At 37.6% G+C, this 16,392-nt stretch overlaps 2 protein-coding genes and 1 non-coding gene across 3 annotated transcripts in view; 1 reads left to right on the top strand and 2 right to left on the bottom strand.

The window, feature by feature from the left end:
• Nucleotides 1-7,348, bottom strand: part of GUCA1C (guanylate cyclase activator 1C) — a 31,427-nt gene extending 24,079 nt beyond the window's left edge. The window contains 1 exon segment of the mRNA XM_036849690.1: nucleotides 7,145-7,348. Coding sequence (XP_036705585.1) covers nucleotides 7,145-7,348 — 204 coding nt within the window.
• Nucleotides 4,389-4,495, top strand: LOC118895079. Its single transcript, XR_005019852.1, has one exon. It is a non-coding gene; the product is annotated as a U6 spliceosomal RNA (small nuclear RNA).
• A 5,801-nt stretch (nucleotides 7,349-13,149) lies between the features above and the next one.
• MORC1 (MORC family CW-type zinc finger 1) overlaps nucleotides 13,150-16,392 on the bottom strand; it is a 239,008-nt gene continuing 235,765 nt past the window's right edge. The window contains 3 exon segments of the mRNA XM_036849689.1: nucleotides 13,150-13,172; nucleotides 13,420-13,439; nucleotides 13,441-13,520. Of these exon segments, the coding sequence (XP_036705584.1) occupies nucleotides 13,150-13,172; nucleotides 13,420-13,439; nucleotides 13,441-13,520 (123 nt within the window).

Here is a 16,392-nt window from a genome sequence, read left to right as displayed (position 1 = left end):
AATAAAAAATACATTTAAAAATTTCCCTTGAGATAATCACTCCAGTTGGGCACTAGGTTAAAATTTGGAAGACACAGTAGCCTTCCTTGGTATAAATATGGGGAAAAGGGGGAGTGAAGGAGAGAGAGAGGAATGGAAAGGAAAGAAGTCCATGTATAAAAGATAGGGTACTGGAGTTGTTACTTCCCTTATTATTTTATTTAATGACTCAGTATATATTTGTTCAACATCCACTTTATGCCACTGTGCTAGGTGCGTAGTCTGCGGAAGCATGCGGGATTTAAAGGGGATGATTAATTCTTCATTTTTATTATTCAGTTTCTGCACTGCTGTTTCATGAGGATGAATTCATGTACCACTTGCTTTTAAAAAGAAAAAAGAGACACAAAGAAGGGCAAACTGCAGGTGTAGCGTGAAGAAAGCAGTGTGGCTGGAATGCAAGGAGTACAGGACGAAGAGCAGTGCTAGGTGCTCCTTCATTGCCAGGCTCTGCCCGAACTTCAGCAGAAGTAAGTTCAGTGTCATGCACTCTGGACGCATAGAGCCCAGGGCGCAGGGTCATGTCTAGTATAGGAAGTAGTTTCCAGGCAACTGGGCGTTTTGCATCCATCTCTAGGTGAAGCATGTGGATACTTAGGTGAGAACAGTGCAGCCCATGTCCACTTTCACTGCCTTTTAGGAACCAGTGTCCAGCAACAACATCTACAATTTCACAGTGTTTCTTGTTTTTGGAATATTGGCGCTGGCCCAGACCCAGCTCGAATGCTCCTCAGCCTTTCATCAGCTTCTTCTTTGGCAGTGAGTCATTAGGCAATGACTCATTTTCCCTAGCAAATCAGTGGCATAAATGTGGGGGGAGGAGGTGGCCCTGGTCAGTCCTTGGAGCCCACTTAACTTCAAGTCCCACGGTCTCACCCTGTGTGGGTTTAATACTGGCCACGAGAGCCACACGCTTTCATCGTGTTGTACTTTTTTTTTCAGTTGTTTTTTTTTTTAATTGGAGTATAGTTGCTTTACAATGTTGTGTTAGTTTCTGCTGTACAGCAAAGTGAATCAGCTATACGTATACATATATGCCCTCTTTTTTGGATTTCCTTCCCATTTAGGTCACCACAGAGCACTGAGTAGAGTTCCCTGTGCTACACAGTAGGTTCTCATTAGTTATCTATTTTATGCATAGTAGTGTATATATGTCAATCCGAATCTCCCAATCAATCCCACCACCCCCTTCCCCTCTTGGTATCCATGCAAAGAAAGTCAGAAAGAGAAAAACAAATATCATACGTTAACGCATATATGTGGGATCTAGAAAACATCATGTTGTACTTTTTAATGGAGACTTCATGTTTTGACGAGGTTACTCACTACCAAGTTTGGGCCAGGCTAGACCCTCAGCTTCAAGTCCATAGGATTTCCATAATGGAATGGACAATTCCTAGTTGTAGAAATGAAGGAATCTATGTTGTTCCTTGCACAGAGACAGACCTTTTTTTTTTTGAGGAGAGCCATTTCCATCACTGACCTCACCTACAAAGATTTGCTAATATCTTGCGTGTTACCATCATTTTTTCCATTTCTTTTTTGTTATAAAATTTTTAAAAATCAGTTTTAATTTTTTATCATGTACATCATACACATACATATCTAAAATTAAACTAAAAGTCTTATAATTTAAAACTTTGAACTTTGGGGCTATTTTTTCTTTTATTTACATGTTTGCCATTGAGATGCTTATTCTGCTTATGTCTTGATTTATCAATTTTAGACTTTATTTACTTCCTGTTACAGCAAGTGACAAGTATTTAACTCTATGGCCCCTATACACATCCCAGTGGTGTGCTGGAGCTTATTCTACCTGCTGATAGGAGCTGACTGTTAAATTTTCAGAAAATTTGCAAGTCAAGTATTAAATGATTGTTAGCTTGGAATTGGCCATGGTGGGAGTATTTATGCCATGGAAACCAGCAAATGTTACCAGGGCTATTTCCCCCCAGAAAACTAGTTGTTACACATTTCCCAGCATACCACTGTTCCTCCTGCATACTCTCACAATTGTAGATGAATCTAAAAGTCAGGAGTTTGATTTTAACAACTCTGGTAAATTTTGTTCTCTGCATAGCTCATTGGTATACCAAAATTATTGACTTCCTTATTTTACATGGAGTTAATAATTGCCTCATCGTGCTGACACCTCCTGAAGTTAATGGACAATCCACAAAAAGTGAGGCAACCAGTAATTATGTGCTTATGAAGTATTCTTACCAAACAAATGAATCTGAATCTATTTAAGCTTCAACAGCTAAATACCAGTTTATGGGTAATATGAAGAATAGAAAGCAAATTAGATGACACAAGAAAGCAACCAACTAAATCTAGAATGTAGGATATTCTACAGAATCAATGACTCACTTTTCCTACTAACTCAATAGCATAAATGGAGCAGGGAGGTAGGAAACTACTATTATAGAAAAATCAGACTTAAAAGTCATAACCCCCTGTTTTCATGTATGGACCTTGTTTGGATGCAAACTCAAATCAAGGAAAAATTAAAAAGTATGCTTGAGACAATCAGGAAAATTTGCCCATAGACCAGGTATTAGATGACATTAGGAATTATTGTTGTCTTTGCCATGTATGATAATGGCATAGTAGTTATGCCTAAAAAGTGTCCTTATTGGTAACAGGTGAATAATGAAGTATTTGCAGGTGAAATCCCGCAATGTTTGAGTAATTTTTTTTCTTTCAAAAAACCCTGGGAAAAATACAGGAGGACAGATGAAACAAAGTGATAAAATTTGGTTAACTGTTGAAGATGGATGATGGGTCTATGCAAGATTACTAGATTATTCTACTTAGAATAGGTGTAAAATTTTCATAATAAAAGAAGGTAATTGCTTCATTCTAAATCTATTCAATAGTTTTCTTTGTGCTTATTAGCCTTATAACTTTTTTCCAATGTACCACATCAGATTGGTTAAATATCAGTTAATGAATTAATACTGTTTTTGAAATCCTTAAACATAGTAGATAATCCATCAATGTCATTTCTTCAGGTTTTCCTCCCTGAGTCCCCCTTCTTCCTTTCAATCGGGAGGAGAAGCACATTGGGCTTTCTGCATAGCTGTTGATCTGCACTGCCCTTCTCCATGACCCTGGACTGCCCACATCTGTTTTCCTATGTTGGATTCATTTTCTCCTTCTTTGTTGATCTAGTCCCTCATTTTGCTGGAGCACCTGCTCCAGTAGCTTCCTAATAAAAAATAAATGTGAAGTAAAACTTTTCAGTCCTTGAATATCTTTCCCCCCCCCCCACATTTGATTTGGCCTCATACCTTCCCCCTCAAAATTTTGGAAGCTTTTCTCCATTTACTTCTAGTCTCCGGTGTAGGTGTTAAGAAGCTCAATGCTAATTTGATTTCCATTTTCTCCCCTTTTATGAAAATTACAAAATTTCTCAGCATATGCTGTAGGTTGATCTCTATTTTTGATTGTGCCAGGCCCTTGTGAAACATGTGTCTGATAGTGTCTGATTTTTCTGGTTTGTTATGTCATCTTACATTTTCTCTGGGCTGTTTTTCCGTGACTCTCACTCACAGGATATTAGACCTATCAATCCCAATTTAAGGATTTTATTTGGAAAAACGCTGTGTGGAAGGAAACAAGAAGGAAGTCAGGGAAGGTTGAACGAGCTGCCAGACCAGGATGCTAATCTGATCCAGGTGAAGAGAGCAAGAGAAGGTTGGGTGGAAGTGTCCTTGACACTCCTGAAACTTATGGTTCAACAAAGCCGCCAGGGAATCCTTGAGCCAAAGCCAGCTGACAGAGGAGTCCCCTTGTCTTAGGAATGGGCTGACCTTATTATTTCTGCTGCACTCAATCACTGGTCGTATTCTAAACCTGGGCACAGACTCAGCTCAACTGCAGTGATGGATTGCAAAGCGATGCACCTGGGGCCCTGGTCAATTACCTTCCCTGGAGGTCCGGGGTGCTAACATCATGGCCACTACTGTAAAGCAGGTGTTATTATCATTATGTTGAGTGTGTTAGTCTATGTACTGTGCCTAGAACAGGGGTAGGTACATCACAAGCACTCAGAAAGCCTTAACTTTTTACTGAGTGCCAAAGAGCAGGCTGCAAATGTGTGTGATTAGCCAAAGGAATAGTTATAAACTTTATACTCTAAATTTTGGAATCTATTTACTTTAAGCACTATTCTAATAGTCTTGGTTAACTTGAGTACAAGCCCAAGCCACTTAGCAATGGCAGAGTAGAAAGAGATTGGAAGCTTTTTAGTATTATAACAATCGGAAAGCTGGGTAAAGTGTGTTTGACAGCAGGGAAAGGGACAGAAAAACAGTAAGAGCAAACACAACAAAAGTGCATACTTTGTGCTCGCTTCGGCAGCACATATACTAAAATTGGAACGATACAGAGAAGATTAGCATGGCCCCTGTGCAAGGATGACACGCAAATTCGTGAAGCGTTCCATATTTTTGTTGTAAACAAAAATGACTAAATAAAATATTATTCACACACACACAAAAAAAGTGCATACTTTCAGGGTTTTTGACATCAGGGAACTTAGCTCCAGCAACTTCAATAGGCATAGGTGCTTCTTGGCATTTCATAAGTGAAATAACCAGTGTTCATAATAATGACTCTAATATCAAGAAAATGTTTTACCAGCACTTTGAGGAAGCAGGAGAGTGTTTTAGAATGATGTCTATCCAGAATAGTAAAACTGCAGAGGAGCTTCTTACAAAGAGTAAATCCTCCAGGTTTCTGGACAGCTGATAGTTTTATTGATCTGATTAAACATGTGGCTTTTTTGTTTTCCTATGCATAACTGCATATCATTTCTCGCTATCACTTGATAATGAACAATCCTTACTCTTCTCATTTTACGACCTGATTTTATGTTGAGATCTCCACACCCTTCGTGGCATCAGTCATCACTGCCTGCCTAGGTTTACTTGCTTCCTAAGCAAACATGAAATCTCTATGACAAATCATAAAGAGCAGAACTTCCAAGTCATTTCAGTTGAGCTCCTGAGATGGGTTTGGCCATCCCATGACTGTCAGAGGATTCTCACTCCAGTGGCACACAGGCCCCGGACACTCTGGACACTGTCTGTGCCTGCTTCCTCGACAGCATGTTCCTGTTCTTGCATATGAACCACTGACACCCACAGTGCTTCCACAAACATTGGGCTAACAACAAAATTGCCGGCCTGGGACATGACATCAACACCTTTGGGGAATAACTAAAGAACTTGATAGTTCATCTTCTAAACTCTCAGGAATACCACCATCAGAGCCTGAGAAGCTGCTGTCTAGAGCAACAGACTTCCACTGTGAAATTGGGACGCTCACAGCAGGCACAGTGGGTCAGCAGCTGCCACATGAGTGAGACATAGAGAATGACAGAGAGGGAGAGAGAGCTGAGAGATACGTACACAGGCAGAGACAAAGAGAGACAACATGCCAGTGTGCACACAGGGTCGTCCTGTTTAGTCCAGGCTGCTACAACAAAAATACCATAGACTGGAAGGTATAAACACATTTATTTCTCACATTTCTTAGTCTGGGAAGTCCAAGATCAAAGGCATAGGCAGATTCAGTGTCTGGTGAGGGCCCATTTCCTGGGCCCATAGACAACGCATTTCCCATAGACAACAGTCTTCTCACTGTGTCCTCACATGGAGGAAGGGGCAAGGGAGCTCTCTGGGAACTCCTTATAAGGGCACTGATCCCATTCATGAATGCTCTGCCCTCATGACCTAACCACCCCCCCAAGACCCCCCACCTCCAAATATCATACTGGGGTTTGGATTTCAACATATGATTTGAGAGGGGAACATAAATATTCGGTCTATAGCATATCCAAAACCTTTTTCAGAGTTAAAACAAAATCAGAATCTGCCTCATTTTTCTACTGATTTGTAAGCTCCTCAGGGGCACAGCCAGGTTTGCTTGCAACTACACTAAGTAAAAATTTATGAGGAGGGAAACAGTCATGATAAGCAGGCAGTCCTTAATTCATATTTGAAAACAAAGAACAAAGGACAATAATGTCCTAAAAGAAACGTTCCTGACATTGCTACAAGGATTAAAATAGCTGTTAATTTTGCATAGGTTTAATTTTCCCCACATCCTGGCTGTTACCTCCTTTTAAGTCATCTGGTTTTTTTGGCTTAAGGGCTCAAAAGGCTGTATTAGATTCCATACATCCTAACGGACAGCCAGTTGTTTTAACTGTACTGAATTAATTATCCCTTCTTTATCTTCTATTATCATGCACAGCCTTCTAAAGTCATCTATTTTTCTACCAGTAGTATTTCCCCTTCCCTTTTATTCTAGACGGCATCAGCACATTTTGAAATATACAGATCCACAGGTAAAACAACTGAAATGTACAAGGAAAAGCAGACAGGAAGAACTTAGCCTAGTATTTCAGATTGTCACTTTTTTGTCTTATTTTTTTCTATTCCATATTTTCTTTTCTCATTTTTATATTTTTTTAAGACATGAAATTAAATGTGCTGCAGCTCAGGAATGAGTAAATTCAAGACAACAGTTGAGTAACAATCTTTAGAAACTAATATTTATCTGAATTTAAAACTGTAAATTATTTTGTTTTTCCCCAAAATAAATTGGTCAGATATGAAAAAAAGAAAAGGATTATGAAGCATTCTAACTTTTGTTATGAGTATGAACAACATGTTGGCTAATTTGTATTGATTTATCTGCCAATCTAGATGCAATCACACTTTTAAAAGCAGATTCCTGTAATTTGCTTTTCTATAAAATGTCACCAATGCATTAAATACTTTGAAAACAGTCTTTGTAAATCAATCTGCACTTATTAGATTTGTTTAAAGGATAGCATTAGAATTCCACGCCAAGATTTAATTTGGTTTTAAAATAACTCCCTACATGCAGAACATTTCCAAGGGCAGAGAGGCTAGTTCGCAATTATTTTCATGCTGGCAGTGCTAAATGTGTTTAATGACTCACCTACAAGCTGTGGGTTCTCTGAAGACCTCCCCATTCAGTGGAACACACACATTTTACCTTAGGCTATTTTATATTGAAGAAAGAGGGAAATGGAGAATCATAGCCAAATGATAAGTAAAAGTCTTACTTTGTTCTTGTCAACGGTATTACAGATTTGATCAACATGTTGACTGGCTTTTTGATTCAGACCTTGCAGACGCAAGCATGTCTTAAACTCACACAGTGTTTGCAGACCGGATGGATATTGCATTTTAAGTTTTCTGTACCACACACGGGTCTCTTTAGCAGGAGATGCTGTCTCACCACCAGCTATAGATTCGCTATTCCCCATCCTGATTCACAGTCTACAGGTTTTCTCCGGCTGTTTTCATGTAAGGTCTTTCTGGATTTAGTCCCTCAGTCTTCACTAAAACTTGAGGTTAACATATGCACTTAGAAACTACTCTAAACCTCTTATTATTTAGCTATAGGCTAAATAAGAATAGAAAGCCAGTGAGATTAATTCACCTGTACAATTTTAAGACCAAGGTCACTTACTAGCTGATGGGATTGTTGCTTACTGCCATTCAGAGAGAGAGTTTTCTGTAAAGGACAGAGACAGTATTTTAGAGGGTAACCCTTGCCATATCGTTAGCCATAAGTTATGCCTACATTATTGAGTGGTACAGTGGGGTTTAATGGAAGGAACTTAGAGTTGCAATCAGAAAGTCTGGGTTCTAGGCTTTGTTTACCACTTATTAACTACATTGAACTGTTACTTCGGTTATGTCTCAGTTTCCCATCTGTAAAATAGTATCAAGAGTATCTGCCTTCTCACATCTGAATATTGTGAAGATAAATTTAGATGAACATCTTTTTAAGCCACGGAAAAATTAAACATTCTGAGTATTGTTAAAGGAATTCTATGTATGAGAGGGAAATAAGCAGAGATAACCAGATAATAAGTAGTTAGAAGAGTTGTAGATGTAGTAGGCTGTAAATTGTAGACTGCAGATAAAGGAAGATATGGGGCTGTGTCTTCCGGCATTGTACCTGCCACTGCCCGCACCCACCCGCCCCACCCCCGCTTTCTGATCTTGTCTTTTGTCTCTCAAACCTGCATCTAGCCATACCCTCTGCCTGTTGGTTTTATCCCACTCTAGTTCCTGAGCTTATCTGGTCCCAGCCAAGCCCAAATTGCCAGTGGACTTCAGAGCTGATCCAATGGGCCTAAGAACTGTATCCATGGTCTAATAATGGAAATGAATTGCCCCGTGTGGTCCCCAAGCCATTTTGCTACCAACCATACTTAGGAGCAACAGAATTATATTATTTCCTCCTGGAGTCATCTGGTCCCAACATGGCTCTCCTCCCCTAAACTTACTCCATTCCCCACCCCACCCCGATTCCCATGTTGACTCAGTTCATAAGTCTAGTTACTACTTTAGTCCCCATTCCTTAGTCCTAACTGATTACCTGTTTAAAACCCCAGATCCTCCAAGAACTGGCGCCACTGGGGCCTAAATGAACTGCCTTGACAGGAAGCGGAGAGGTTATGATTAATTTTCTGTCAAACATACCAATATAGACTTTCAATAGAAAATTTCTATTTCATAACTAGATTTAAATGAAGTGTTCAATCAGGTCATAGAAATTTAGAACTTATTCATTTGGAAGTATTACTTGAAACCATTAGAGTAGATGAGATTTCTTATGCAGAGTAAAAAGAGAGAAGATGAGATAATGAGGACTCAGCCCTTGGGAATATTCCGTTAGGAAATATGAGGAACATCCTGTAAAAATCTTCAAAAACCATTCTCTGAGGAAGTCCCCCTTCAGACTCTTTCTAAATGTCTGCCAGAAGAATGTTCAGAGGCATTGACTTCTTATCGCCATTAACATTCATTAATCACCAATTTTTAGATTAAAGGAAGAATGGATACTGATGTTGGCAGAGGAAGATAATGAAAGCTTTTAAGGGGCCAAGAAAATCCCCTGTGGAAGGAAAACTTTGTATAGATCAACAATGCAAGAACCTGAGATCCAGAAACTGTTTGATCATATAAATTATGCTTTAAAAAAAACTGCATAATGATTACTTGAAATAAAGAGTATTCTTACACTGGATACAATATTTATATCTCAAAATCAGAAATCTTGCTATATAAAACATTAACCAGTCATAAGATAATGGGAAAAAAGATTCATTTTTAATAGGCCATAGAATAAATCTAATTAATTACAAAAAATATAACTATAATATACTAGATATATTTGAAGAAAAATTTTAAATACTAATATAGGTCAGTAATGAAGACCTGAACATATAGAAAGGCATATTTTGGTCTTGGGTAGAAAGACTTATATATATACATATATATGCAATTCTCCCTAACCACAAACCCAACAAAGTACAAATAAAATTTGAGGGGTAGGTAGTGAATTGAAACCTAATTCTAAGTTTGAATAAGAATTACACACACAAAGATACAGAGGAAATTTTCGAAAAATAAAATTATTAGCTAGCCCTACCAAAGCAACATGGACCCAACAAGAGAAAAGATGAGACAATCAATGGGAAAAAATAGAGATTTTTTTGTGTTTTAGAACTCAGTGCAAATACAAATAGGAATTTAACATGCAATAAGGTGGTATTGCAGATCATTGGGGAAAAGATTGATTATTCAACTGATAATTCTGGGACATTATTGTGGAAACACACACACACAACAAAGTCAGATCTCTAACTTACTCCTTACAGCAAAATAAATTCTAGATGAATCAAAGATTTAGCAATATGATTATCAAAATCATTAGAGAAAACAATGTAAAAGTTCTTTAGAATATTAGCATTGGAAAGTACTCTCTAAATATGACTAAAAAACCCAGAAGCCATAAATGAAAGGAAATTAAAGCAAACATTTTTGAAAATCTCACATGGCTCAAAACATAATAAAAACATTAAAAAATGAAAAATTATGAGAAAACATTTGTGACACACATCATATAAAAAAGATTATTTCCCTAATATGAAAATAGTTCCTATAAATTAGTAGGAAAATATAACCAAGTTGAAAAATGAACAAAGGCCAAATTTGAAAATTCAAATGAATTTTAAACATGAAAATGTGCTCAGTCTTACTCATAAGAAATATACATTAAAGCTACAAGTATATACCACTTTTCACCTATTTGATCAATGACTTAAGAAAGCTTGATAATTCATGGGGTAGGTGAAGGTGTGAGAAACAGACATTAATATATTGCTGGAGGGTGTTTATTAATACAATTTTTATGAACTGTTATTAGGCAATATCTATTAATAATATCTGTATGTACCCTTTGACCCAGCAATGCATCTTCTGAAGTTTATTTAACAAGTATAATTGCATATGTGTGAAATGAACATTATTTACAAGAATGTTCACTGTTGTGTGCATGTAAATCCAAAAGGATGAGAACATGTAAACATGAAAAAAAAAAAGAACACTAACAATGAAATATCAGAAAGGGAATGTAAAAGAACAATCCCTTTTAAAATTGCATCCAAAAAAAAATTATTTAGGAATAATCCTGACCAAAAGACTTATATGCTGAGAACTCTAAAACATTAATAAAGGAAACTGAAGATGATTCAAAGAAATGGAAAGATATTCCATGCACTTGGATTGGAAGAATTAACATTGTTAAAATGGCCACACTACCCAAAGCAATCTACAGACTTAATGTGATCCCTATCAAATTACCCATCACATTTTTCACAGAACTAGAATAATCCTACAATTTATGTGGAACCATAAAAGACCCAGAATTGGCAAAGAAATCCTGAGGAAAAAGAACAAAGCAGGAGGCATAACCCTCCCAGACTTCAGACGATACTACAAAGCTACAGTAATCACAACAGCATGGTATTGGCACAGAAACAGACATATGAATCAACAGAACAGAATAGAGAGCCCAGAAATAAACCCAAACACCTACAGTCAATTAATCTTTGACAAAGGAGGCAAGAATATACAATGGAGAAAAGACAGTCTCTTCAGCAAGTGGTGTTGGGGAGGCTGGACAGCTGCATGTCAATCAATGCAGTTAGAACATACCCTCACATCATACACAAAAATAAATTCAAAATGGCTTAAAGACTTAAATATAAGACATGATACAACAAAACTCCTAGAAGAGAACATAGGCAAAACATTCTCTGACATAAATCATATCAATGTTTTCTTAGGTCAGTCTCCCAAGGCAATAGAAATAAAGCAAAAATAAACAAATGGGACCTAATCATACTTATAAGCTTTTGCACAGCAAAGGAAACCATAAACAAAATGAAAAGAAACCTACGGACTGGGAGAAATTATTTGCAAATGATGTGACCAATGAGGGCTTAATTTCCAAAATAGATAAACAGCTCATACAACTCAATAACAAAAAACCGAACAATCCAATCAAAAAATGGGCAGAAGACCTAAATAGACATTTCTCCAAAGAAGAAATACAGATGGCCAATAGGCACATGAAAAGATGCTCAATATCACTAATTATTAGAGAAATGTAAATCAAAACTACAATGAGGTACCACCTCACACCAGTCAGAACAGCCATCATTAAAAAGTCTACAAATAACAAATGCTAGAGAGGGTGTGGAGAAAAGGGAACCCTCCTATTGTTGGTGGGAATGTAAATTGGTGCAGCCACTATGGAAAACAGAATAGAGATTCCTCAAAAAACTAAAAATAGAATTGCCATATGATCCAACAATCCCACTCCTGGACATATACCCAGACAAAACTATAATTCAAAAAGATACATGCACCCCAATGTTCATAGCAGCATTATTTACAATAGCCAAGACATGGAAACAACCTAAGTGTCCATCAACAGATGAATGGATAAAGAAGATGTGGTACATATATACACAAGGGAAAAAAGCCATAAAAAAGAGTGAAATAATGCCATTTGCAGCAACATGGATGGACTCAGAGATTATCATACTAAGCAAAGTAAGTGAGAAAGAGAAAGAGAAGTGCCATATAATATCACTTATACATGGAATCTAAAATATGACACAAATGAACTTACCTATGAAACAGAAACAGACTCACAGACATAGAGAACAGACTTATGGTTGCCAAGAGGGAGGGGGGGAGGGGGAGTGATAAATCGGGAGTTTGGTATTAGCAAATGCAAACTATTATATATATGTATAGCTGAATTACTTTGCTGTACACCAGAAACTAACAAAACACTGTAAATCAACTATACCTTAATAAATTTTTAAAAATTTTTTAAAAAAGAAAGAAAAGCAAAAGCCTTATAAAAGAGAAAAAAAAGAAAAATGTAAATGTCCATCATAAGATGGATATTTACCTAAAATAAATTTTGGTACACCTATAGAATGGAATAATAAAGAGCAATTTAAAGATAATGAGACAGCGCTACCTATACTGATCCTGATATGGAATGATCTTGAAGATATATTAAGTGGAAAAAAACAAAAGCATATTTTGGATGCTATTACATCCATATTTATATCCACATAATGATTTATATGGTTTTATATACATTGACTGATTTTGGATGAATTCATAAGTAACTAGTAAAACCATGCCTCTTGAGAAGAGTAATTAAGTAACTAAAGACAAGAACGGGATGAAGACTTTTCACTGTACTGTATTCCATTTCACATGTTCTGAATTTTGTACTATGTGCATGTACATAAAAATAAAATTATACAATTACACAAACAACTATTAAATGTTTTATTGCTTTTGTCCAAAGTTGCAGACATTTCTAAACAAATAAAACAAACAGTTGTCAAGGAAAATATAAAACACAATTCTTACATATATGTAATATGTATTCATATTATGCTTAGAAGATTGGTTCTTTTACTATAACTCAATAGTAAAATTATCACATAAAATATATCTCAAAGTTCTTTTGGGATGTATATTATCTGCTTTACTGAGTACTGGCTGTAGTGGAGAAGGGGTATAATGTCTTTCTTTTTCAACTCAAGTTTCAAAAGGAGGTGATTCTGTAGTTCTTTGGCTCTTACAAACCATTGTTTTCCAGTTTTTACAATCTTTTTAGTGAAAACAAAATTTAAGCCTAAATGACATTTCCATCTTTCTTAGCAGCTCACGGGAATTAGAGAACTCTAGAAATGGTTTCTGAAAGAACAGGAAGAGTTAGGGAATAGAACTGGGAAACATACAAATTGTAAACCAGTCTCCATTTCTAAAACATAAAATTTTCTTACTGTTAAACAAGATGAACTTTACAATAACAAGTGCAGAGGAGATTTTTTTTTAAAGAATCTTCTTTTTTTCTTATTTGCATTTTAAAAAATGGAATGTCTTTTCTTTTAATTTTGAGAAGTACTTTCCTTTTTTTCTGAAAGGAGACTATGTCCTGTACCTGCAGTCACTTTATTTAAAATTCTGAAAAAGGAAATTATCTTCTTTAAGCAAAGCTTCTAAATAACTGTCAATCTGCTCCAGGTCTCCTGCTGGACCGCCCTGGAAAAGAGAAGCAACAATCATAGGAGGGGAAGAAGCTACAGGGCTTATTCCTGTAATCTGGGTGGCCTTGGACCAGTCTTCCCTATGATTCATGTAGCAACAAAACCCAGTTTGCATTTGAATAATGCTTTTAACCTTCTGAAATGTTTTTGCATTTAATCTCATTTTATGCTCACAAGTGGTTAGGAACTTGAATCTTCTTTTTTTCTTCTTCTTCTTCTTCTTTAGCGGAAATTAGTGCAACTGTGTTTTGGGGGGGGGGGTTTCCCCTTCTATTTAATTACTTGTCATATTCCTAAAGCCCCCGCCCTCATCTCATTTTTCTGTTATAGGCTCTCATCTTCCATCTTAAAATTCATGAATTTTTAGCCTTAGAGGCAAAACAGATGGGCAGGCAAATTCTGACTTCTCTGTTTCTCCTTTTTCCTCTGCAGCATCTTTTCCCACAACCTTTGGCTTGCTGCCCTGATCTGTCCCCTTTTCTCTTTCCCTCAGTTCTCTATTGGGGTAATCTCAAGATCTCCTTCCTTGAGCTTCTTGATCCATGAACAGCGGGACAAATGCTCCCTCTTTACTGACCTAAGTCTCACTCCCTCAGGCCCAACCATGGGATCAACTCATTCTCCAACTGCGCTGATGGATAGGAGAATTTTTAGGAAGGACCTTTCAGAAATAATCCCAATGTTATTATTGTTTCCAATAAGTGTCTGGCACTATCATAGTTTCTCCATCCCTCATCTGGTTCCATTAAATGTGTTTTTGCTTTGCTCCCTTTGCCCTAGATTTGCTCAGTCTTCTAACAAGCCTGAATTGTACTGAGTCCCAGCTTTGTAACTAGGACCCTGTTTGGGTTTCCATGATACTGATATTCACTAGGGTTTCCAAATATCCACTGACCCTGAGGAATGCCCTGTGTGACCCTTTCTGACACCGACCGCTCTCAGCCTGTTCAGTCTGGTCTAATCCTTTGGCTCCTGTCCTCTACCCGGCAGACTAGACTTCCTGCTAGGACTCCAGGTTGATCCTGTCCCCAGGTTCTTCATGTGCTGCCCCAACCGTCTGTTCCAGGTCCACCGCATCTCATGTGTCTGCTCTACTCCATGGTAGTTGCTCGGGCAATTAAAGGCACTGAAAATGTAAATTTCAAGTGGGGGATGAGAGTAAACATATCTGGGCAGGAGCCTTTTGAGTACCTCTCCAATGATACTGGATAAAACATTTCACATTCTGTGGGCTAAAGCCCTTCACCTCTTTACTAGTGAATAAAACAAATTAAGTTAGTATAATTACTCTGGCTACTGTGAGGGAACCCAGGGGTTTGACACAGAAGGAAGAGTAAACTACTATTCTTTCTTTTTTTTTTTGCTAGCTGAACAGATTTGCTATTGTGAGAACCAAATAATTTTTATGAACTTTCTTGATAGACAGTGGTATTCCATTACTATGATAAAGAACTTCCTTGGTCTCTCTAGTTGTTCTTGTTAGTGAAACAACAGTCATCACTGAAACCCTACCATGTGTGAGGCTCCACCAGACCTTTTACATGCAAAAACGTTCGCCACCCTCTGCAGCCACAAGAACCCAAAGGACCTCCACTCAAATCCCACTCTCACAAATTGGCTTAGGTAGTACTGTTGACAGAAGGACAAATGTAATTACCATTATGTGAAAATGGTTAGCTTTAATCATCCTTTTTATTTTAATAATGAAACATTTTAACTGTTGCCTAGACCAGCCAAGAAGAGAGGGATCTTCTCTTTTGGCTATATACTTAATCAAAAATATTTTCTGTGTTTTTATTTTCTATTTTATATAAGAGAAATCCCAGAAAATCCAAAGATGCATAGTTTTTGAAAGAGCAATGAACTCTCACACTTAAAACCAGACAGTCGGCTTCAAAGTCCATGCTCATCATATTCAATACTGATGCACAAGTTTCCTCGTCTGTCTCTCTGCGACCCCCTTCATGGGCAAGGCCGTCCTCCAGACCTCCAGGCAGGTCTCTCTGGGAGACAGCTCCTGCCCCCTCTCCCTGCATGGCCCAGGAAGGACCTGTCTCCTGTCCCAGACTCAGGGCCTATGTCTGAGTTTTGTGTGGGTCCTGAGACAATTTTCTCCCTGTCAGACCCTATTTCCATATACTTTTTTAAAGCAGGCTAGAGGATATCTAAGGAGCTTCCAGTTTACCATGACAATAAACTGAGCCAAAGGCTAGTCTTGAGGTAGCCCAGAGAGTGCCCAGGTGTCCATCACCAGTGCTGGGGAAGCAACACAAAGTGCTGGGTGCTGAGTATATGATGCCAAGTTGCTCCAGACACAGACCTGCCCTTGCGGGCCCCCAGAGAGCTCTCTGACCCCCTCCTTAGGGAGCTTTCCTAGGAGTCCCACTCAACAACCTTTGTTTATACCCCAAGGAAAGCTGAGAAACACAGACATAGTTCCTGGGCTCACTGTTGATTTCTCAATTTATTTCTAGCATCTACAGAAAGACTTTTCAACATTGGATATATATACTTTAATTTTTGATGTTTTCTCCCCAGCATTTGTATATGCTGTAGTAGAAGATGGGTCTTTCCTCACTGGCTCAATCTATCATAGAAGCCCAATTCTTTATGCATTCAAATATATAAACAAACAAGAAGAACAGTAATTCATACTTACATGATATTTTCCAATCTCTCTAACCTCTCCCCTAAGATTAGAAGAGTCTGTATTTTTAACCTCTGTATTAGGATAAAAATTAAAATATTTTGTTGTCTGAAAAAATTAGAAAAAATTTCCTACTGGAAATATGCTACTGAGGAGACAGCATGATCGAACTATACCAACAGCACAAGCAAAGATTCTGATTTTTTAAAGGGAAAAAATA

The sequence above is a fragment of the Balaenoptera musculus genome, chromosome 4 (genome assembly GCF_009873245.2).
Source record: "Balaenoptera musculus isolate JJ_BM4_2016_0621 chromosome 4, mBalMus1.pri.v3, whole genome shotgun sequence".
Taxonomy (NCBI): domain Eukaryota; kingdom Metazoa; phylum Chordata; class Mammalia; order Artiodactyla; family Balaenopteridae; genus Balaenoptera; species Balaenoptera musculus.
This window is presented reverse-complemented; position numbering and strand designations above follow the sequence as displayed.